Here is a 25,657-nt window from a genome sequence, read left to right on the forward strand (position 1 = left end):
TGCTGTTAGTTACAATTTTAGATCGACGAACTGTACTGTATAAGATTTCTATTCAAACTGAAAGCTGCAGTTTTCAAAGCAAAACTGTGACATTTCATTCACTGACGCTCTTCCATCAGCAGCGCTAAACCCAGAAGCACATATACTTACTTGCCGGCAACCCACCAAAATAAAAGCTCGCTGACTTTACGCATGAAAATGATGAAAATTGAAATTATATTAAACAAATTATAATAAAAATATTAGCATTTTATTTTTAAGTTTAATATAGAATAATTGTATTTGTGTGTAATACTCCCTTTTTATTTTTAAATAAAATAGTATTATCACACTTGATTTAGTTTATTATTATTTAAATAAAGTGCAATAATATTATCATCACTATTATTAATTTTATTTAAAAAATTTTATAGTTATATTTTATGGGTCACACACCATGCCGTTGTCAGTCCTGTCTTCCTGTGTCTTGTGTTTCTCTTCCTCTCGTGCCCATATTCATCTTTTCCTTTCCTCATTATTAGTTTATTTGTATCCAGCTGTGTTTTATTAATTATCTAGTTTTCCCCAGTGTTTATAAGTCCTCTGTTTCCGGTCTTAATCGTCATTTGGTGTTTGTGTGATTCCTGTGCTCCATGTTTCCTGGTATCTTCATTAAAAGTAATGTTAATTGTTCTCCTCGTCTCCTGCGTTCTCCTTGCTCCCAGCAACACGTGACAGCCGTGGCCCGTGTGAGAACCAAACCAAATCTCTAGGTACTCCTATGAGAACCAGGCTGAAAAACTTGTGCGCGCCCCTGGTAATATCCCAACTTTTCACAGTGAGGAAATCAGTCAAGAAGCAAAAAATCATGGTTGGATTTTGATTTTATTCAGTACTCTGAAAAGGAATGTCAAACACACTGCATTGTGGAAGCACAGTGTGTTCTGTTATATGCTGCATATTTTGGTGTATTTTTGCTGAACAGAGAACATTGCTAATTACTCGCTGCTTCTGCTAGTGTATCCACACAAACACACTCCGCTCTCAGTGCGTATGAAGTGTGTGTGCGGCATCTGAAGTGTCCATCACATTTCAAAAGCCTCACTGTCATGTGAATTACGCCGCGCTCCTTCAGATCCTCCTGTTGAAGTGTGCATGAGAGGCCAGACGGAGTGTGTGTGGGTCTGCAGTGCCAGTCACTAGTCCATCTTTCTCCCAAACATCCCCCAAAATTGAAGCGGAACCGGCGTGTTGTCCTGAACCCCCTCTACCCCGCGCAATAGATCAAAGTGAAACCTCCTGAAAGGAAGGCTGAATCCAGCGCAATTAATATCCACCGTTTCCTTCCACTCAAGCAATCCTTTATTAGATCCTTTCTAAGTTGCACTGATGCTGAGGAGGAGCGGGGGAGGGAGTGTAGCTGAACATGAATGCCCTGATGTTGTCGAGTGACCGGATTATTCCACACACACACACACTGTGAACGTGATTGTGAGCAGTGGAAGTAAAGCCAGCTGTGAGCTCACTGCACTGCTGAACACAGAGCGTAACCAGCCAACCATCAACAAACACTCAGCAGCAGCGCTGTAACTGCTGCAGGATCACTGAGAGCTGCCAGACCCACTGCAACACATTCATGTCGGTCTATCTGTCTGTCTGTCTGTCTCTGTGTCTGTCGTTCATCTATCTGCCTGTCGGTCTGTCTTTCTGTCGTTCATCTATCTGTCTGTCTGTCTTTCTCTCGTTCGTTCATCTATCTGTCTGTCTTTCTGTTGTTCGTTCATCTATCTGTCTGTCTCTGTCGTTCATCTGTCTGTCTGTCGTTCGTCTGTCTGTCTGTCGTTAATCTATCTGTCTGTCTGTCATTCGTCTGTCTGTCGGTCATTTGTCTGTCTGTCTGTCTGTCGTTCATCTGTCTGTCATTCTATCTATCTGTCTGTCTGTCGTTCATCTATCTGTCTGTCTGTCTTTCTCTCGTTCGTTCATCTATCTGTCTGTCTTTCTGTTGTTCGTTCATCTATCTGTCTGTCTCTGTCGTTCATCTGTCTGTCTGTCGTTCGTCTGTCTGTCTGTCTGTCGTTAATCTATCTGTCTGTCTGTCATTCGTCTGTCTTTCGGTCATTTGTCTGTCTGTCTGTCTGTCGTTCATCTGTCTGTCATTCTATCTATCTGTCTGTCTGTCGTTCATCTGTCTGTCTGTCGTTTGTCTGTCTGTCTGTCTGTCGTTAATCTATCTGTCTGTCTGTCGTTCATCTGTCTGTCTGTCGGTCGTTTGTCTGTCTCTGTCGTTCATCTGTCTGTCATTCTATCTATCGGTCTGTCTTTCTGTCATTCTATCTATCTGTCTGTCTGTCTGTCGTTCGTCTGTCTGTCTGTCGTTCTATCATCTGTCTGTCGTTCATCTGTCTGTCTGTCGTTCGTCTATCTGTCTGTCTGTCGTTCATCTATGTATCTGTCTGTCTGTTGTTCAATCGTTCATCCATCTGTCTGTCTGTCGTTTATCTATCTCTCTGTCTGTCATTCTATCGTTCATCTATCTGTCTCTGTCGTTCTATCATTCATCTATTTTTCATCTATCTCTCTGTCTGTCTGTCGTTCTATCGTTCATCTATCTGTCTGTCTGTCGTTCATCTATCTGTCTCTGTCATTCTATCGTTCATCTGTCTGTCTGTCGTTCATCTATCTGTCTCTCTGTCGTTCTATCGTTCATCTGCCTGTCTGTCTGTCTCGTTCATCTGTCTGTCTGTCTCGTTCATCTATATATCTGTCTGTCTGTCGTTCATCTATCTGTCTCTGTCGTTCTATCGTTCATCTGTCTGTCGTTCATCTGTCTGTCTGTCTGTCTCGTTCATCTATGTCTGTCTGTCGTTCTATCGTTCATCTGTCTGTCTGTCGTTCATCTGTCTGTCTGTCTGTCTCGTTCATCTATATATCTGTCTGTCTGTCGTTCATCTATCTGTCTCTGTCGTTCTATCGTTCATCTGTCTGTCGTTCATCTGTCTGTCTGTCTGTCTCGTTCATCTATGTCTGTCTGTCGTTCTATCGTTCATCTGTCTGTCTGTCGTTCATCTGTCTGTCTGTCTGTCTCGTTCATCTATGTCTGTCTGTCGTTCTATCGTTCATCTATCTATCTGTCTGTCTGTCGTTCATCTGTCTGTCTGTTGTTCTGTCTATCTATCTGTCTGTCTGTCTGTCTGTCGTTCTATCATTTTTATCCATCATTCTTTGTCTACTATCTGTTGTTTTCTGTATCTGACAGGAGAGACAGGGCTAATGCTGCCGTTAATCATCATAATCTGAAAGCTGTCAGATATCAAACATTTTATTGGCCTGGTCAGTAAGTAAGTACTTCTCAGTAAAGAAGCAAACACTACAAACAGCAGATGTTCTGTACCAAACTCAACTACGCCACAGATGACCTGTTAATAACTGTCAGAATTAAAGTTTCCCAAAGTTAAGTTTTCCAGAAGAAACTAGTATCCGGCAGTCACACTTCTCTCTGAGCGTCTGAAACAAAGACTGCTGCATTGATGGTTCCAGATGTTTGCTGTTGCCACCTACAGATTTGATGTTGAAATGCACAGATGCTGGAACATATGTAAAGTTGCCATGCAGAATTATTGTCAGTTCGATAAAGTCTTTCATACGGAACGAATGCAGAGCTAAACGTCGACATGGATTCCTCCAGCGCCAAAACCATCTCTCGGCATCCAGAAGGTCACGTATTGAACCGCGTGGAGGAACAATGGAGGTTTTTTTAGTCTTTGTGTCATTCTCCTTTATTTCCAAGTAAGGTTGAATGTCACAGTCCAGAGCCGGCCCTTTACATATGTTAATGAGGCCGTTCTGCGCAGTGGTTGGTGGTTGTGTGGCGGGGTGGGGGGGTCGCAGATTTGGGGGGCAGCTGTGAGCATTTTCGCTAACTGGCTAGCCCCAGCCTGTCAACCCTTTCTCCTCAAATTTCACCTCCTCCTTTCCTCATTCTCATTGTCTTCTCATGGGTTCCAGCCAGTTGTTTTGGATCAGTATTTCCAGAATGATGCATTTGAAGGCCTGCACTCAAGCAGTGGATGTGGGTTGTACAACAAGTGGATTTAGGAGCTGTGTTTTAGGTATGTTACATGATCCTCAAATGAACTGAACTTGTTTGTCACTGTTAAACTTGTCTGTTGGAGCCAACAGCAATGCTGAAGTCCTGATTTTTGTGAAGCAAAACAGTTTGTGGAGTAATTAAATAGCATGTAGATAGTTTAAGTGATGTTTACTAACAGCGACTTAATAGATGAAGTGCTAGTAGGCGTTTCTCGACTCGTAGCATCTGTATTTCTATTGGTTGTTGTCACTAGGGGTGTGCGATATTGACAAAAAATATATTTTTTGAGATTTTTTCGATAACGATAATTAAACAATATTTTACCGAGTGTGTTGTGCTGATATCTCACTACTGTGGACAGCTGCAGTTTTTGATATTCTTTATATTCTGTGTGGTCAGTGATAGAATTTAATCTTATCATATAAGTTTAAAATTGATTATTATCTTTTATGGGCAATTTTACCTTTAATAAAGCCTTTTTTTTCTTTTGCGTCAAATTGTTACATTTTATCAGTCAATTAGAATAATAAGACATTTAGGCTGTTACCAAACAAATGAAAACAGTATCAACAAAATTAATCTTTGCTCTGAATGGCATTTAAATACATTTACACACTGTTTAATGCAGCTCAGAGGGATATGGAGTGCTTTAACTTGCAGTTACAGATGCATAATGTTTTGATATTTTAAACATAAAACATTGAATACTGATATTTGAAGTTATTTTCAAATGTACAGATACTTTGAATGTGAAATTAAAATCGCCAGTAGGGCAAATAAACAGTGCTGTAGCTGTTTGGAATTTTTTTTGTTGGCGAAATGGAGCAAAAACACATCTCTTAATATTAACTTGCTTATTGAACTCAGGGGCATCATGCACTCATTATTTTTGAGGGGGTACAAGTGTGTGTGTGTGTGTTGGGGGGGGGGGGGGGGTTGTCATGTGACACACAGCAGCCACAATAGCACTTATGTTTTATTTATTTATTCCTTTTTATTCAAAACATTCCCAAACGCATTAACTATCACGAAATATCTCGAATCTCACCTTTATAGATTGTTAGTTGATCTATAGTGGGCGATGGTCAAAGTAGCCTAATAATGCTGTCTATTATGCATAAAAACCTGTCTGTTTACTTAAGTAACAAATATGGGTGTCGTGCCATAACATATTTTAATACGACTGACTTTATATTTAATGTGAATTTAACATTGAAGGTTAATGTGAATAAAAACATTGTAAGTTAGGCTACTAATCATAACACTTTCATTGTACAGAAAGAGAGCATTTACATTATTAAAGAACATTTTTACTGACAGTCTAGAGTTCAAGCACTCTCAAAAATCTCATTAAAATCACTGAAGCTGTTTACACTATGAAATGAATATCTTATAGATTCATACACACATCTGCACTTTGTTGTTTCTAACGAGAGAATTCGCCAGAAGGAGGTATTCAGTCAGCGAGCGAGTGAAGAAAACACCGGCATTTTAGCGACGGCTCATCTGAACACCTCTGATTGGTCATTGCGTTCATAAGCTCAACAGCATCGTGTGTGAATGGTTATAATGAAGCGCTGTACAAACGCATCTGTCTCTGGCTCAGTGCCAACCAGCGAACACAGATTTGAATTTAGCTGATGATATACGCACTGAACGATTTAATCACGCCGGTGTGATTGTATCGAACAAAAAAAAATATTATTTGGCTATTTTTTTTTTGTCTTTTGGAAGCTGCATTCAAAATCCACTTGGCTCAAAAATCTGAGGGGTCACGGGCCCCCTCACTTTCAATGGGCATGACGCCTCTGAAACTGTTGTATAAAATCAATTAGGGCTGGGCGATATGAGCAAACATCTCGGTATTTTTTGGCTGATTTGCGGTATATGGTATGCATCTCGGTATTTAGTATTTGGATTAAACAAATAAAGTGTAGCATGTAGGCATATGTGCTAAAAAGGGTTAAAATCACATTACATTCTAACAGTATTGTAACATTGCAATCTAAAAACCAAAATAATGTTTTTAGAGCAGAAGTTCAATTTACTAAAACTAAAAATGAAAATAATAAAAAGCAGACTAGAACTGAGTAAAAAGGCTATTTTGATTACCCCATTACACTTTACAGTTAGTGCTATAATACAAATACACTTACTTGCAGGTCTAAAATTCTACATATGTCACATTTATTGTCCAACTACAAAATGTATATTTTAATCAGAGTTATTGAGCTCCTATTTCATTGCGCGCTCGTTCTAAATGAAGTCAGTGAAGTTTAGCAGAGAATTGCAAAGCAAAAGCTCATGCACTTCTGACAGCAAAATGGAAATATTTCCGTGGCTTTTTTTAACATTTACAGATGGAGGATATACTTGTGAAATGTAAGTTATGCATTACAGAAAACAGCACATTTGAAACCCATTAAACAGTGCGAGTTGCATCTCTGTCAGCCTCACTCTGAGGCTTCAGCCTTTCTGTCAGAGCATAAAATTAAACTGAAACTATAGGCTTTTTTTGTATATTTTCCAAAGAAAATGTGACATGCAAGCAAGTCCTGCGCAAGTAAGTGCCAATGTTGGTAGGTTGATGTCTTCATTCATGTAATGATGCTTTATTTTCAGGGTTTTTGTGAAGCTGTCTCAAAGCTTTTGCTCTCAGTAGACGTAATTTCACAGTGATTTGACAAAGTACACGTCATCTGACTTGAGATGCTGTAGATGGGGTGAGAAAACACATCCCGTCGTGACCCCTGTGATTGAATGCATTCACATTAACACTCTCACAGCTCCGATGTCCTCTCTGATAGGTCAGTGCCTCTCCAAACCCTGTGCTTACACCACGCTTTTCACATGTCCAGCTTTTTGTGGCACAGAGTTGCATGAGGCACAAATGCTGGAGAATCTGTTGCCTATGTTCAGTTAGGTGTAGTGAACTGTCTAGCAAGCTTTTAAAGGGGTGGTTGCTTGCGATTTCACTTTTTTGACGTTAGTTAGTGTGTAATGTTGCTGTTTGAGCATAAACAATATCTGCAAAGTTACGACGGTGAAAGCTCAATGCAAACGGAGATATCGTCTTTTAAAATTCTGGCAGTTTAATGCCTTCAAAAACGGCTCATAGGATTACAAAGAGAACCCAGATAAACCCCGCCTCCGGGAACATGCAACGCTGCTTTAGAGAAGAGAAAGAGAAAACTAGGGGTGCACGTAAAAATCTATTCATATATGAATCACGATTCTGTCTTCTAACGATTCCAATGGATTCACAATTAGTTTCAAAATCATATGTTTTAAAGCAGCGGTTCTTAATACTGTTCCTCGCTTCTCCCTGCTCTGCATCTCTCTCTCTCTCTCTCATTCAGATCGTCAGATCAGCTCCAAGAAACTGTTCCAATTATACACTTTCACACAGCTATGAGAAGCGTTATACATTGACGTGTGTGCGGTTGCTGTGCTGTATTAAAGCTTTAATCAGGATAAAACCGTATATATAAAAGCTAACAGAAGCAGTAGCACTTACAAATAACAGCATATCTAAAAGGATGAACCAGTAAAAGCCGTGCTTGCTCTTGCTTTTTCTGCGCGATCCTCTTCACTAATATCCTCTGTGTCTCAATCGGGCTCAAATTGATAAGCAATATAGACGATGCCATTGTTTAGTACACAACTGGAGCACATGCTGCTGAGCTGAGGGGCGGGACGTTTAGACGCGCACTAGAGGCGGTTTAGCCAATCACAACACACCAGCAAACCAATCAGAGACCATCGAGTTTTCTGAGGGAGGGGCTTCATAAACCCAGGAAATCATCGAGGCGTTTAACAGAGAAGAGACAGAATAAAGGTAAATTATGTGAAAAATAATGTGTTTTTTAAAAAACGTAGCATGAACACGTTTGATTGCACCCCATAAACACAATCAAGCCTAGAGAAAAGTCAACCACCCCTTTAAACTAATTATGATTTTCAAAATGGCCTCTTACAAATGTTTCAATCAATACATGTTTTCATTTAATTTTTTGTTTATTTATTTGTTTGTTTGTACTTTTAACTATATGAAAAATCTTGATAACAGTGTTGTAAAATTTGCTAAACCCAGCTCATGTAATATTTATTTTGGGCTCTTGGCAGCACCTTGTTTTTTTGTAAAGTGCTTTCTCGCGCTCGTTCTCAGGGACGGCCGGCGGTGGGTTTGTGCGTCCAGTAATGGCTGGCGTGCGGTGTTGGTGGTATATTGATGTGGCCTGCTGAGGCACATCGTCTCTGCCAGACGCGCTGTATGAGAGCTTTTCCAGCGCTGCCTCAACAGATGGTTGATTTGGAAGAGGCCCACCGAGGAGCTGGAGCCATCAGATGTCTCCTTTAGAGTGGCCAAGAACAAACACGAGCCCCTTCAGTTGAGCCCCGAGACTCGAACCCGCAACCTTTGGATTACGAGTCCGACTTTTTTTGAGTTTTTACATTGTCAGCAGTGCAAACACCAGAGCACCTGAGTAGCTGTTTATGAATAATAGTTACTTATAGATGATATTACCTCAAAGATTAATTTTTTATTATATTGTTTATATAAAGCTACTGAGTAGTACTTATTTAAGGCTGATATTACATCAACTATTTTAATTTAATTTTTATTTTAATGTATTTTGATCATTTTTATTTAATTTCCACTGGTGTACAGGTATACAGGTTTATATTATTTGATTTTTTTATTGCATTTTATTTATTTATATTTATTTAGATCTTATATCGAGTAGCTTAACATGTTACATATGGCTGATATTACCTCAAAGATTCATGTTTTCAGAAATTCAGTGGGGATTCTTAATTTCAGGATGTGCGTTTAGTTACCACAGAAACATGCATCAAGTACGCACTTAAACCTAGTATGCAGAAGTGAGGATTGTAAAGCATTTTATTTTAGTTAAGAGTTCAAACATTATTCTCTTTTCTCGGTTCGCTCACCATTACATTGAATACAGGATTGTTAGATGAGCCAGTTCATGCACTCTGTCTTGATCTCTTCTTGTTTCAAAGCTTGGCACAATAGAGACATAACTTACTCTGTTGGAATATGCAAAGTGAAAGAACTCAAGCCTCTTTTTCCACGGATGTGTGCCACCTGTTTTATTTGCAGTAAACAGCCCCACAACATACAACAACAAACAACACACACCACAGATTTTTGTAAGGACTTCTCATGTCCATGTGCAGGATGTTTTTTCCCCCTGAAGTATGATTCACATGCTGCTCTACACAAACTCCATCTCTGCAAGCGCTGAGAGTTTGGGTCCCTTATAACGTGTGTTTGAAAACAGCATGCACTATTCATCTTCACAGATTTTTCATGAGAATCGTGTATGAATCTGATATAAACAAAAGAAACGGCTCTCAGTGGTTTTCCACCAAGCTCTATAGTTTCATTTTTGATACAGCCATAGTATTGCTATTTTATCTGTTTTTTCTGTATAAATGCTAATAATAATAGTAGTTATGATTGTCTGTTTTTTGTATTTTACAGCAGTATTACTGCAAAAGCAAAATATTTCTTTAATTGCATTTTTATAATTTAAATATAAAATAAAAATTATTGAAATAAAAATGGATAACAATTTAATAATAATAAAAATATATTTTTTTTTTACAAAGCAGTAACATTATTGCAATAAGAATTATTTATTGATTGATACAATTTTTATGATTTAATAATAAAACATAAAAGTAAATAAAATTATTATTAATTAAATTAATAATAACTATTTTAAGCAATAATAGTTGTTTATTATTATTATTATAAAATACTCTATTTTACAGTGCAATATTTTACATATTTTTAATTAAAAAATATATAAATATTTTTTTATATTTAAAATGTTAATAAGTAAACTATTATTTTGAATAATAATAATATTCATATTTATGAAATAATTTTTTTTATTCCATAGTACCATTTTATTATTGCAGTGTTTTAATATTTTTATATAAGTTTTATTATTAAAATGATAATTAATAAACTATCTTTTTGAATAATAATAATAATAGTTGTATATGAATGGAGGAAAAGGTTTTCCTTCTTTTTTGTCTTAGCTGATCACATGGTCTGCTATTTAAGAGTGGTTTCTCTTGTAGATGCTCCATGCTGTAAAAATGTGGTTCCTGCAGCAACAAGTGTCCTGGAAGGACCGTCACATACACCAGGAAAAAGGGCCGTGTCTTCAGAGACCGATGCTTTAATATGGGCTGCTGACCTGCAATTTCATTTGGACTGAGGATAGATGGCTCTGCTAACAGCCCATTTCTATTTTCTGTGGAGGGATGGAGAGGGGAGCGTTCCAGCTTAGTTAAACTGTTAACATGTTTATAGCTGTTTACCTGAATAGTAAAACATCTGGTTTAATTGATTTGAAGGAAACACTACACTGCAAATGTGCATTGGCTGGACTATCCTGAAATACACTGTAAACATATTTTCAAAGTAAATAGAATTGTTTCGACACCAATTTTTTTCAGTGTACATGTTTTTAGAGTTATTTCAGGGTAAGAAACCATGTTTATGATTAATATTTATATAATTTAAAATGTATTAATGCTTTGGTTTTCAGCTGAAGTTTTAATAATTTAAGCGCTTTTTATGTTTTTATAATAATATTTTTATATCATTGATTTATTTTAGCTTTTAATTTACAGAGTTATTTTAGTGCTTCAACATTTATTTAACTACGCTGTTTATTAAAAAAGTCATTTTAAATTAGACTCCAATATTCCATTTTGTAATTTTACTGCAAAATATTACAGTAGTTTAGTTATTTTAGTTTTTATGTAATATTAATAATAATAACAATAAATTAATACTTAAAAATATGAAAAGTAAAATAAATATTATAAATTATTTTAATTATAAACAATATACATTTATCAATGTCTAATAATAATTATGTTGTGAAATATTCTATTTAGCAATTTTGCAGCAAAATATTGCAGTAGTTTTTAGATATTTTTGTTTTAATTAATAATAGCAATAATAATTAATTAATTAATTTATATATATATGTGTGTTTGTGTGTGTGTGTGTAATAATATGCATTATTATTTTAGTTATTAAAAAGTATTATTCATTAATTTATCAATTACTAATAATAAGTATTATTATTTATTTGTTGATATGTAACCACAAAATTTTGGCCAAACTGTGCAGCCCTACAAACAGGCACAGCAAACCTGACAATTTAAAAAAAAATCACATTTTAAATAATCACAATTTTTCAGAAAAATCACAATTACGTTTTTCCCCAAATTGTGTGGCTCTATTTTAAAGTAAGAGTTTCTATTCACATTTTCCTTTTCTCTCTTTGTGGTGACTGAATTTGGTGCATCTCTGCTCTCCAGGGTAGGGTTGCACCAGTCATTCGTAAGTTCTTACTTAAATTAGAACGTTAAGTCCACACTAGAGGCTTAGTAACTACTAGCTAGTTTGTAACTACATCTATACAATATTTGGTTGCACCAGTTGTTCGTAAGGCAGGACGTAGCTAGTAGTTCGTAAGCTCTCCATAAAGTAATGCGTAATCGCATAATATGACATTTACCCTAAATCATCCAATAGAAACCTTCAAATACGCGAGCAGAACTTGATTAAATGCTATGAATTTTTATTTATCCTTCATTCTAACGTCTTTTGTCTCACGTATACTAACGGTAAAAACAAGTTTCCATTAAAAACGATACATTAATAACATTAGTCTATATGTAAGCTATTTTATATGTAAATAACATTTCAGAAACTGTATTTGAAATAAATAGGGATCAATAAATACTGAAAGAAAAAAAACATTTGTTTATTATTTCATCTCACATGCGCAACACGGACCGAAGCGCACAGAGGTGTGCTGTAGATGGGGCGTTGAAGACGCACTAATAAAAACAAAGTAGGTTTATTCACATATTGTTCTCTCTATTAATATGTATGTGAGTGTAAATGCCAGCAGCATCATATATGCCTAAAGGATTGAAGGTTGTCGGGTAAAAGAAGAGCATATTGATGCAGTTACTCCTACGGAAGCGTATTGCATTCACTTGAGGAAAAAAAATCTACTCTGTTTTTCTGAATTAACGAGTTAATTATCTCAGAATTCTGAGATAATTAAGTCATTAATTCAGAAAAACAGAGCAAAAACTTTTTTTCATTAAAAATGATCTCGTAATTCTGAGATAATTAACTCGTTAATTCAGAAAAACAGAGCAAAAACTTTTTTTCATTAAAAATGATCTCGTAATTCTGAGATAATTAACTCGTTAATTCAGAAAAACAGAGCAAAAACTTTTTTTCATGAAAAATTATCTCGTAATTCTGAAATAATTAAGTCATTAATTCAGAAAAACAGAGCTAAAACTTTTTTTCATTAAAAATTATCTCTAATTCTGAGATAATTAAGTCATTAATTCAGAAAAACAGAGCAAAAACTTTTTTTCATTAAAAATTATCTCGTAATTCTGAGATAATTAACTCGTTAATTCAGAAAAACAGAGCAAAAACTTTTTTTCATTAAAAATTATCTCGTAATTCTGAGATAATTAAGTCATTAATTCAGAAAAACAGAGCAAAAACTTTTTTTCATTAAAAATTATCTCGTAATTCTGAGATAATTAACTCGTTAATTCAGAAAAACAGAGCAAAAACTTTTTTTCATTAAAAATGATCTCGTAATTCTGAGATAATTAACTCGTTAATTCAGAAAAACAGAGCAAAAACTTTTTTTCATTAAAAATTATCTCGTAATTCTGAGATAATTAAGTCATTAATTCAGAAAAACAGAGCAAAAACTTTTTTCATTAATTATCTCGTAATTCTGAGATAATTAACTCGTTAATTCAGAAAAACAGAGCAAAAACTTTTTTTCATTAAAAATTATCTCGTAATTCTGAGATAATTAACTCGTTAATTCAGAAAAACAGAGCAAAAACCTTTTTTCATTAAAAATGATCTCGTAATTCTGAGATAATTAAGTCATTAATTCAGAAAAACAGAGCAAAAACCTTTTTTTCATTAAAAATTATCTCGTAATTCTGAGATAATTAAGTCATTAATTCAGAAAAACAGAGTAGATTTTTTTTCCTCAAGTGAATGCAATACGCTTCCGTATACTCCTGACCAGACCCTTCCATTAATATTTAGTTTATACGTAGAGTTACACTTCAACTAAGTGTAATGGTGCAACAAACAAATATTTAGTAGTGTGTAAGTTGTAACTTAGTGCCCATTTACATCAAAACTAGGCTAAGTTGTAACGTACGTACAGCTGGTGCAACCGGGCCCAGTCTCTTATTTATTCTTTATTCTCTTTGATCATCTGAAGCGTGCCGGTCTTGTCGCTCAAAATGAAAATTTCTCTCTGCAACTCTTTCAGCCGCCAACTGTTGATGAGCGAAGGGTGTGATTCCCTACAAAACCTGGCTATTAAATTCCCAGCGGTGCTCGACGCAGGCCTCAAAGGGCCGGCTGACGGAGGGGCCCGTCTTATTACAGGGGAGCTTATAGACTTCTAACGTCCCGAGCTGCACGCTGGTGCTAATTTGAATGTCAGCTTGTGGTGGAGGCCTCCCCGTCGAGGGCCTGAGTTATGAGCTGCAGATAAAAGGAAGGGTGTGTTTTGGGGGACGCTGGATCTGTGTTGAGGAGGACTGCATCGGCCGACTTGGCCTTCGCCCCAAACAAACACGCACCCTTAAGAATAGCCCCATCAGTAGGAGAGAATCTGTTCCCAGGACCTAATAATGAACCTCTGAGGATAAAAGACACACGCTAACTGGCCTGTTTAATTGCTTGAGTTTTGTTTACAAGATTTGGCCCATTTTCATCTCGCCTTTAATCTTTTAACTTAAACATTTCATGGTTTATATGTGCTATATAAATAAATTGAACTTGAACTAAATATATTTTAAAATATTTCTAAATATAAAATAATAATAATAGATACTATCTCTAAATAAAATCATATTTATTTCCATATTTTGAGATATAATCACAAAACTTTGGCAAAACTGTGCAACTCTACAAATAAGCAGAGCAAAGCAGTAATGTTTCCTCATCTCACCTTCAGGCTTTTCTGCTCCTTCAAGGCTGTGACCTGCTCCACTGAAGCAGAAATACGAGTGTTTGTGGAACCGGAGATGCCAGGGTCTGCTTACCATCTCTCATTTCTCATTTGGACCACAAAGTGAGGAATTTAATAATCGCCATCCGAATCACCTCAAGGTTAAAACAACGGCTCTTGTAGTTTGATTGAAAGCAGAGAAGTAGTCTGAAGCGGTGAACTTGAGCGAGGTGTGAATTGCTTGTGTGTGTGTGTGTGTGTTGTTTTGTGTTCTCAGATAATAGACTGCCAGCTCTTTATTTAACCTGAATGAGCACAAATAAACGTTGTTGGATAAAGGCTGTACATGCCAGCTGAGTTTGAAAAGGAAAGTCTCTGAAGAGGTTCATTACCTCATTTTGGCATTCAGCCATTCATTATTTATGAAAGCCGTTTAGTGCGTAATGTGTCTGATTATGGACTGTTATTTTAACTCCGCTGCCTGCTGCTTGCAGCCACTTGTTATTGCAGACATTACTATTAGTTGCTATTATTGTCCAAATGCTAAGCTTTAAACTTTGCTACATAACTTGTAGTTTGTGCAATTCACATGAATGCTTATTGAAGAGAGTTTGCTATTGCTTGATTGTTTTTTAATAAAGGGCTCTCTTAGTCTTGATGAAGGCTGAAATGCATTGGCACAATAAACAGATTTTCTTTAGCAGCACCTTTTATTCCTTGATTTTTTCCACTCCACAAGTGTTGTTGGTTTTACGGTTTTTGCTTCTTTCTGGTTGGTTTTGTGAAGTTGTGATTAAATCTGACAGACTTACAATAAATGAGAGATGGGAAAATTAGTTTTTGTTAATTGAAATGAAGCTAATATGAAATAAGATACAAATATTTGATAAAACACTTAAAAATTTTGCCTTGGCAACTGGCTAAAATAAAATATAGTTTAAGTTGAAATACTGAAAGTAAGTTGAAGTATACTAAAATTACTAAATTAAAATTAAATAAAGTAAATGTATACACACACACACACACACACACACACAAATATATATATATATATATATATAAAACCAAAAATTAATAGAATGTCAAAAGCACATAATAGAAGGATTAAAACTTAAACTAAAATTAAAAACTTATATGTACACTAAGTACTAATGCATACTTTTAAGGTACTAAAATGCAACCTTTAGTGGTAAAAAAAGGTACAAATGTGTACCTTTTGAAAGGGTATCTTCCCAGTGACAGCTTTTGTACCTTTTCTTTCTGTGAATGGAGAAATGCTCACATTTTCTTCCGAAAATGGTCAAATCTAGTTTTATTATGATTGTTTTCTTTTCACATATTGTATTTTATGTGCTTTTTGCTTATTCTTTTGTATTATTAGAAAGGTTCGTGGGTGTCTGAGCTCAGAAATAAATTAAATGTGAGTGCTAATATTTGATTTCTCACAATATTAGAGTTGTTGTGTTGTGAGGGTTTAATCAGGAGATGATCTCAGGTTAGGTTTGCCCTCATGCTATCAGTATAACGGCGAAGCAGCATGAAACTCTCTGCGGTGTCCTGACTTTGCAGCACAGCTCTCCTGTCAGAGCCGGTTTGGATGATGAGGAGGTTTGCAGTGACCCCTGTGCTCAAGAGAATCACAGCATTCAGCGCTTCCTGCCCTGCATATCTCACGTCTTTAATGCACTCAAAAGTACAATGCATAAAAAATACTATGGTATTTTTGTGGAATTGTTTTTTTTTTTAACTCAAATTAAATATTTCTGAGCTCAAACCCCCACAAATCTTTCTAATAGCAAACAAACATATCCAAAACCATAGAAAATCAGCAATCTTAAAAACAAAAATGCAATAATAAAAACTATTATTATTATTATTATGCACATGCACGACTTGACACTACGACGGCACAATGTCTACAGTGGATGGGATTTATAAATGATTGTGTGGAAAAAGATAAAGTAAAAGATTAATAGTAAAAATTAAAAATAAAACACAAAAATGAAAAATCAAGGTTGTGTCCATGCACAACTACAACTTGTTTTTATGATGCCTGTGATGTCATTTATTATAAATAATTGTGTGGAAATATGGTTAAGTGAAAGATTATTAGTAAAAAGTAAATAGAAAATTAAAATTATATTTAAAAATTTTTTTTTTTGCCCATTCACAACTTACTGCTACAATACAACAAAACTACAATGTCTATGATATATGATTCATTATAAATAATAAGATTAAAATGAAAAATATGTTGTGCCCATGCACAACTCGCTGCTATGGTGCCATAATGTCTATGGTGTGATTTATTATAATTGTACAAATAAGAAAATATTAAAATTTTAAAAAAATATTAAAAATTAAAGTTGATAAAACAAAACTATTCTTTATTTAAAATAAAAGTTATGCCCATTCACAACTCACTGCTGTGGTTCCACAATATCCATTATGTGATTTATTATAAACAATTGTGTGGAAATAAGGTTAATAGTAAAAAGTACAATTAGAAATAAAACCAAAAATAAAAATGATGCCCATTTATTTTAAATAGTTTTATGGAAATAAGTTTACGTGAGCAGATTAAACTGATGAACATAAGGTTAAGTGAACAGGAATTAAATAAAAAATTACTTTAGCTTTAAATGTACATTATATTCTCATTTTATTTCTATAGCACAAATTAATGCAACCATTGTTGCCCAATGAGCTGTACAAAAATAGATCATTTTTTTCATAAATATACAAAGACAATGCCATCACACAGAAAAGACACAAAGAACATAAAACTAAGCAACCAGAGAGATTAAAAGCCTGAGTTAATAGATACGTTTTTCACAATGATTTAAAACTTAAGATAGTCGGAGCTGATCTAATATTCACAGGTAACAAATTCCTCTGTTTCAGGGCAGCATCTGAGAAAGGCTCGATCATCAAGTTTTAATCTTGTTAAAAGATGCTGATCTGCTAGATCCTTGAGGTCTTCTGAAGTTTGAGGCACCAATATATGCTGGAGTCAAACTGTTTAAGGATTTAAAAACAAACACTAAAAGACTGTACTCCATTCAGAAATGAACCAGCAATCATTTTAGAGAAAACAAAATCATTGTAATATGCTCATGTTTGCGTGAATTTGACAGGAACCTATGCTGCCGCATTTTGAACCGCCTGCAAACACGCCAAAGCTGTCTGGTTAACTCCTATATATAGTATTACAATAATCGAGTCGTGAAAGTCGTTTCTCAAGGTCATTAACTGAAAGAAAAATCTTCACTTCAGCTAGAAGTCTGATTAAAAACAGCATGATTTAACAGCATTGTTCATTTGCTTATCACATTTCTCACTACCGATTTGTTGTACACAGGCAGGGGACCCAAATGTACATTTACAGAGGTCAAATTTTCAGTTTGTCCAAATAAAATTATCTGTTTTATTATCGTTACATTTCAGACAATGTAAAGCCATCCAGCTTTTTACATCCCTTAAGCAGTTCAAAAGCAGAGCATTCTTATCATTCTTATGAAAGGGCATATAAATCTGTGTCGTCCGCGTAACAATGAAAAGAAACACCATGTTTTCTAAGAATGGATCCCAAAGGAAGCATATACAATGAAGAATATGATGGCAAATATGAAATATATGAAGGCAAAGTAAGGCTAGACATGCTCATATCAAACGGTGTGCTGCTAATGTTTTCCTCGGGGTCCGGCGATCTCGTCTGAAGCAGATGACAGCGGCGTATCATTTTAAAGATGGCTGACAGCAGCGGGTTCTCCTGGTGACGGCACATTAATACTCTCGCAGCCTCTAATCAGGCCACCATGTCAAAAGATTATTTTAAGACCTGGCGAAACGGCACCAAAGACACGAAACCGGCCCAGAAAATGAGTTCATTGCCATAATTAGTCTCGCAGAAGCCTCCCCCTCCACCTCCCCAATTTCATTTCTTTGGCCTTGGAGGTTGACCAAAGATAATGACTGCTGAGCTTTTCTCGTTAAAGACCTCTGTGTGTGTGCGTGCGTGTGTGTGTGTGTGTGTGTGTGTGTCAGACCTCCCATCATTGGCTTCCTTCACACACACAGAAGGCCCACTCAGAAAACAAGCCCTGCACAGGTCAGAGGTCATAGGGATGATGTATTTTTGCTGACCACGAAGTTGCGCTGCAATCAGGGGCCCCTGTAGAGAAAGACACGATGGAGAGCATTTATCATTGTCTGTGTTCTAGATAGAGACCACCATGATGTCTAGTTTGTGTGTGTGGCAGATGTTTATTCTGCGCTTGAGTTTACACTTTCCAGAGCTTTTACTCTCTCTGTTTCTCTGTGTTGGAATGAGCCTCTAAACGTCTGATCTGATGAACACACGTCTTGCTTAAAAAAAAAAAAAAAAAAAAACCTGCTTTTTTTTACCATTTTTGGATTTTAGTAGTAATACACATTATATACATTTTTGTGCAATACTAGTAAAATAAGTTGTGTGTATATGTATATATTTTATATATAAAATTTTTTTTTGGCATAAATGTCTCAATATTGGTCAGTATTGATTGATATATACATCACATGCATATGTAATTACTAGGCACGTTGATTTTCTTATATTTTTTCCAAGCACATTTTACCAATTCCAAACCACACCAATCTTAATAATTACTATTAATTTTGTATTTAATAATTTATGAGTGATATATAATTGTCCATGAAGGCTGGACGTGAACAACTCTTTATATTCAGGTGTTCAGAATTATTAGGCAGGTTTTCTTTTACTGATAAAATGAGCCAAAAAAGAGGTTTAACTCAGACTGGGATGTCAAGAATGATTAAATTCCCATGAGAAATATTCAAAACTAATGCAATACAGAAATTGCAAAGTTGAGGCATGATGACCAATGGTCAGCGAAATGCTCACTGGGTCAGCGGGATCAGAAAAAAAAACAGGTGGAGAAGAAAAGACACGTTAACTGCAAAAGAATTAAGAATTAATGTGAAGAATTAGGTGTGAAACCATCAGGAAACATTTAGTCTCCAGCGCCATCATTTTCCAGAACTGCAGCCTTCCTGGAGTCTCCAGAATTACGAGGTGTCAGGTTCTCAGAGACTTTGCTTGGACAGACTAATTTTGGACAGATAAGTTGAGAGTGACTCTTGAAGGACCAGCATCACATCCTCTTGTACCACTGTTTGAAGAATTTGTCTTCCAGAATCTGGCAGTAAGTTTTAGGAGCTCATTTTTAGTCAATCCTGCAAGACAGATTTTCAGGATAGGAGATAGAATAAAAATGAGCGCCTAAAACCTACTGCCAGTGGTACAAGAAGATGTGATGCTGGTCCTTCAAAAGTCACTCTCAGTCTCAACTTATCTGTCCAAAATCAGTCTTCATGTATGTATTTGCTTGGGATTTTTTACCCAAGCAAAGTCTCTGAGAACCTGACACCGTGCACTTCTGGAGACTCCAGGAAGGCTGCAGTTCTGGAAAATGATGGCGCTGGAGACTAAATGTTTCCTGATGGTTTCTCTCCTAATTCTTCACATTAATTCTTTTGCAGTTAACCTATTTTTTTATTCTGATCCCTCTGACCCAGTGAGCATTTCGCTGACCAATGGTCATGCCTTAACTTTGCAATTTCTGTATTGCATTAGTTTTGAATATTTTTCGTGGGGATTTAATAATTTTTGACATTTCAGTCTGAGTTAAACCTCTTTTTTGGCTCATTTTATCAGTAAAAGAAAACCTGCCTAATTCTGAACACCTGAATATAAGAGTTTTTCACTTCCAGCCTTCATGGACAATTATATATCACTCATAAATGATTAAATACAAAATTAATAGTATTTATTACGATTGATGTGGTTTGGAATTGGAAAAATGTGCTTGGAAAAAAGATATGATCAGAATATCAACGTGCCTAGTAATTATGCACGCAATGTATTTAGCAGCCAATATTAAATATTTAATTGTGCATGCTCTTTTCTCCTGTCTTTACATTTATTTCTTTAAAAACACTAATAATTTAAAACCGTTAAATGTAATCATTAGCAAATCTCAAAATGAATATTCATTTTTCATACTATACATTTTGTGTTATAATGACTAAATATAATAAATATAAGAATAAATAATAATAATTGTTAATGTTTTATTTAAAATGTATTTAGCAATGTAATAATATATTTAATTATTTATTGATTCATACATTTTATTACTGAATTAAAATATATATATTTTATGTTGGCTTATTGCATTAATTTTTGTACAATATTAAAATATAACGTTTATTGTCAGCCATTAAAATAATTAACAGCTGTTGTTAATAATTAACATTTCATTCATTCATTCATTATTTCTGTACAATATTAAAATAGAATTATTATATTTTATATTATAAATATAATAATTAAAAGCTTTTTGTTATTGTAGATCATTTTAATATCACTGCATCCCTAATTCATACCAATGCTAATAATTCATTTCAGTACAATAGTAAAATATTATTTTTTGTGTCAGTTATTAAGATAATTAACAGCTTATTGTGAATAATTAACATCATTCATTCTATTCTAGCTTAATCTTGAAAATTGCTGTTGCAGTAGTGTATTATTATCTCTTGTATGATGAATTGCTTGCAGTGTTTTTAATTTTTAGGTCTTTATGTATATAAACATCTGCTAACTGACTGAAATTGCAAAGAGAAAGTGTTTTAACATCAAGGCCTTTACAAAAAGCCTTTGCAACTCATTGCCAGTTAGCATGTGGTTTGCTTGGATGAACTGCTCTGTTAAGACTTCATTTAGATTTAGACGTTTAGATTTGTAAAGAGCTTCTAGAGAAGAATCTTTCTGTTGGAATTCAGAAGTTTATTCTGAGTCTCATTACACTGAAGGAAACACTTTAAGTCACAGTTCAATAGTCCTTGAGTGTTTTGAGGACAGGGTTTTTCTCAGTGACCCTGCTGTGTGTGTGTGTGTGTGTGTGTTAATGATTGTGTCGACGTGAAGAGGATTACGTAATCGGAGCTCCTCTGTTTTGTCCTTGCTCATCCTTTCAGAAAAGCCTGTCTCATTTAATGAAGTTATTTCAGGAAGCACTTTTGCTGCTGCTGCATTTCAATGTGAAAACAGTTAGTTAGGCCACAGCACTGGGATCCACAATCCTATTCGCTCATTCCGTTGTGAAGGACAGTCCAAGGGGAAGCAGTCTAGGAAAAGTCAATGCAAATAAACCAGTGCAATCAGAAAGTAACATTAGCTGATCTGATGTTTACATAGAAATGACATGGTAGTTTTTATATTGTAAGTTTGCTTACAAAACTGTATTGTAGTACCTGTTTTTGAACGTGCACCTTGGTCATTCTTCAAAGTACCATGTGATACCATGATTTTTATTAAAGATGAACCCAGTCAAAGGATGCCATTAAGGTTTGCAAAGTGGTTTTCTGTAGGCTTTTTTTTAATAATTATATGGGGAAAAATATATATATATTTTTTTTATTTCTAAAGACATTTTTGTCTATTCTGCCATGATAATATGAATTTCTTTGAATTAATTTTTTTCTTCCCTGTGGAAAAAAATGCTAAAGCCAGCGAAGACCAGTCTGACCAGCTACAGAAGTGGTCTAAACCCCTCTAAAACCAGCCTGGAAGACCAGCTAAAACCAGCCAACCAGCTTAGGCTGGTTTCAGCTGTTGTTGTTGGGTTTCTTTTATTTATTTATGTATTGCTCAGCACCGCAGGGTCAAAAATACAGGGATTTATGCAATTATTTGATTAATCTGCATTAATAATAAAATGATTATTTTTAATAATAATACAAAATATTGAAAAATATTATTTTATTTTATCCAAAAACTACAGCCAGCCTAGGGCTCCCTTATTAATTAATTTTTCTCAGTCTTGGTTGTGTTTTATGTACGCCAGCTGTTAAATTGGGCCAAACCTGTACTTCAGTCAGAAGTCAGAAAAATTTATAAAAATGTTTGTATAAAAGAGAATGTTAATAAAAATAAAAAAAATGCAATACTTGCAGGTTATCTCAAAATTTGCTTGTTACTAATCAAAATGCTTTAACCAAACTCTTGCAATATTGCTAATATCATTATAATGAAATTACAGTATGCACTGGCCTATATATCCAATGTTTAGTGTATATTTGTAATCAGTATATTTAGTGTTAAAACAACAGCATATACATTACATCTTATCTTGTTGTGGCCCACATTCCCCCTCCAGATGTTGTTTGTCCTGCAAATATAAACAGTACATCAGAAATTGGCATATAGTGAATGCAGTGAAGACGGGATGTTTTGTCGCTTGTTCCTGTTTTTTTAGTAGTAGTGAAAATGGAATGAAGATAAGTGGTTCTGTTCAGAAAAAGGGTCACAGCATTTACATTGTAGGCCAAGCTATATAATGGATTTAGCAGATTTTTTTGTGTGCTGATAGCAATGTCAGGTCATGTTACATAATTCTGAATAGCACATACGGATGCATGAATTTGGCACCCGTGCAATATACATGAACAAGAAAAACCCATTTAGGTCATCAATGGCATCTTCCCAACCCACAAGCGGTGAGCTGCACAGCTGAACAGAAGGTGAAGTTCAAATGCTGGAATCCCCACTGGGAACCTTGGCTATACTGTATATATATATATATATATATATACATTGCAATTGGGGGCTCAGTACCCCTACTTGGCCAATAAAAGTAAGCAACCGAAATAAGCATTTATATTTCTGAAAGATCTCTTTGTGAGCAGACTTTCTTGAACGAGTCATCAGGCATGTTTTGCGGTACACACCCTGCCACTTATCTAACAGTCTTACATTGTTCAGTGGTCATAAGGAGGTTGTGAGAAAGTCATCCCACTGTTCTCTCTGAAATCCTGGAAGAGTATCCGAATAAATATATTCTGCCGTTCTCTGCGAGATGCCTTAATGCTCTTTTGTTTTTCTCCTTGCTCCCAACAGATCGCTCTCCTCCAGCTGTCGTCCTAAATTAGCTGAGCTCTGTGAAAGGAGAGCCGTTTCAACTGACCCTTCTGCTCCTTGAAGCTCCAGCCATCCGTGACACCCAAATGCTGCCTGTCTTTCATCAAACTGGTCACTCCTGGAGAAAAATGGACTTTGAGTGAAGGGCGGCCCTTTATGTGGGCTGAATCCCTCTAGGACGACTCTGAAACTAGTTGAGACTCAAATGGGTGACATATGACAATGTAATCAATAAGGGGACTTGAGTTCTCGCTTTCCCAAGCAGCTGCAAGCAGGATATGAGCTTGAGCAGTGGGTATCGGTGATAAAACAAACCTTCCATTGCTTGAGGCCTCCTCTAACGTCATGCAGTCATCTGAGGAATTGTTTAGCAGGAAGCTGAAAGCGTTGAATGGGAGTATGGGACAACCATCGGGCAACACGCAGGGCAAACTGGACGGGGGTGGCAAGACGAACGGGACGCCTGCTATGCCTAAAATGGGGGTGCGGGCCAGGGTGACGGACTGGCCCCCAAAAAAGGAGGGTTGGGGACCCAATTATGAGACTGTCATCACAGCCTTCCAGAACGGACAGCCAGACCAAAGTGTGGAGATCACGGATTTGGGCGAAGCACCTTTGGAGCCTGATTATTCGGATACAAAATATTCCTTGAGTGACCTTTTGAGTCGATCCCCTATGAAGGGACTCCATCCCATTCGCCAACGGAGTAACAGTGATGTGACTATCAGCGACATTGATGCAGAGGATATAATGGACCAGAAAGCTGTCAACCCCAACACCGGCGCCTCGTTGCATCGGGAGTACGGCAGCACGTCTTCGATTGACCGCCAGGGTCTTGGGAACGATGGGTTCTTTACTATGTTGCGAGGATATCGGATTGACAACTTGGACCATCGTAGCGCTCCGCCTGCCGGGTTCCCAGAGCTCCTTTGCTACGACACAATCCTCTCCCCAAGCTTGCAGACCGCTACACAAATAGCCCGCGGCGAGATCGTCCGCATCTCAGGCTACGACTACGTGGACAGCTCCCTCCTCTACAGCCGAGAAAGAGAGAAGTCCTTCATGCATCGTCTCAAGTCGGAATCATCCGAGACATCGCTGTTCAGGAAACTGAGGACTATTAAGAGCGAGAACGACGGTCTGCGGCTCTCCACCGAGCAGGACGACCGCCGGCCACTCAGCTTCCAGAAGTGCTTCGCACACTATGACGTCCAGAGCGTCCTCTTTAACATCAGCGAAGCGGTGGCCAATCGCGTAAGCCTCAGCCAGAGGAAGAACACCACCACCGGAGCTTCTGCCGCCTCCCAATACCAAGTCCCAGGAGGTGGACAAGTGGCTGGGAATACAACTGGACCTGCATCCATGTTCGAATCACCACTCGGAAGTCGCGAAGACCTCAATCCCAAGGAGAACCTGGATGCGGATGAGGGGGATGGGAAGAGCAATGGATTAGTGCTGAGTTGCACACATTTTCGCAATGAGATTGGTGGGGAAGGGGAGAGGAGGATATCTCTATCCAGGGCCAACAATGCCACCTACAGCGCTGGAGGAGAAAACTGCTCGTTCGAGTCCTCCTTGAGCTCCCACTGTACTAATGCTGGAGTGTCTGTACTGGAGGTGCCACGAGAAAACCAGCCAATCCACCGCGAAAAGGTCAAGCGGTACATCATCGAGCACATCGACCTCGGAGCGTATTATTACCACAAATACTTCTATGGGAGAGGTAAGCCTTGTCATTTTGTGTGAAAAACAAAGCGGATTCTTGTTTGTTTAACTCAACATGAAAACTAAATTGACCTTTCATTCCTGGTTCTATTCAGAATGATTCATCAGTGTATGCTATTCTAAATGGTTAATGTTTGTAATCTTGCTATGCCTCTAAAATATAATTTCTCTTTAGCAGATGTCACAAAGATTGTTTGTGCTTTTGTAACTCTGTCATGGACAGATATTTTGCGGCTTATATGCATTTGTAGGAGTTTCCCTTTCAGATCAACCGAAGAACTTTCCTCTCCCATCGGTGCTTTTATGGGATTGTGATCTCGCACTAATTTGCCTTGTTTAGCAAATCTGTGTTTTCATAGGTTTGCATCTTCAATGTACCAATGCTCCAAACCTGTCTGAGTTTCTTTCTTCTGTTGAGCACAAAAGAAGATATGTGACCTGTGCTGGCAAAATGAGTCACAATGAGCACATTTTAAATATATATATATATATTTTCACAATATCCATATAAAAACCCTTCAAAATGATGTATGATTTGTTGGAATTGACCAAAAAATTACTGGGCTAGTCTTCTGAAGGTTTCAAAGCAAAACCACATAGCAATGTTGCATCTTTTCCTCCACTTCTTTTCTTAATAATATTACTATATTAATAATCACAATATTAAAAATTAGAACAAAGAGGCAAATAAACAGTTGAATAAATATAATATAAGAAAAAAGCTAATTAAATGGTGCATTCTTCTTACATCTAAACAGAAGCATTTAAGAAAAACAAATAGGCTTATCAAAA

At 36.4% G+C, this 25,657-nt stretch overlaps 1 protein-coding gene across 2 annotated transcripts in view; it reads left to right on the forward strand.

Moving 5' to 3' along the window:
- LOC306882768 (signal-induced proliferation-associated 1-like protein 2) overlaps positions 1 to 25,657 on the forward strand; it is a 156,953-nt gene that overhangs the window by 33,160 nt on the left and 98,136 nt on the right. For both annotated transcript variants that reach the window (XM_079437641.1, XM_079437642.1), the window contains exon 2: positions 23,120 to 24,863. In XM_079437641.1, the coding sequence (XP_079293767.1) occupies positions 23,486 to 24,863 (1,378 nt within the window). In that variant the 5' untranslated portion in view covers positions 23,120 to 23,485. The remainder of the gene's footprint in view (positions 1 to 23,119; positions 24,864 to 25,657) is intronic.

This window comes from Barbus barbus, assembly GCF_936440315.1.
Source record: "Barbus barbus genome assembly, chromosome: 16".
In the NCBI taxonomy this organism is placed as follows: domain Eukaryota; kingdom Metazoa; phylum Chordata; class Actinopteri; order Cypriniformes; family Cyprinidae; genus Barbus; species Barbus barbus.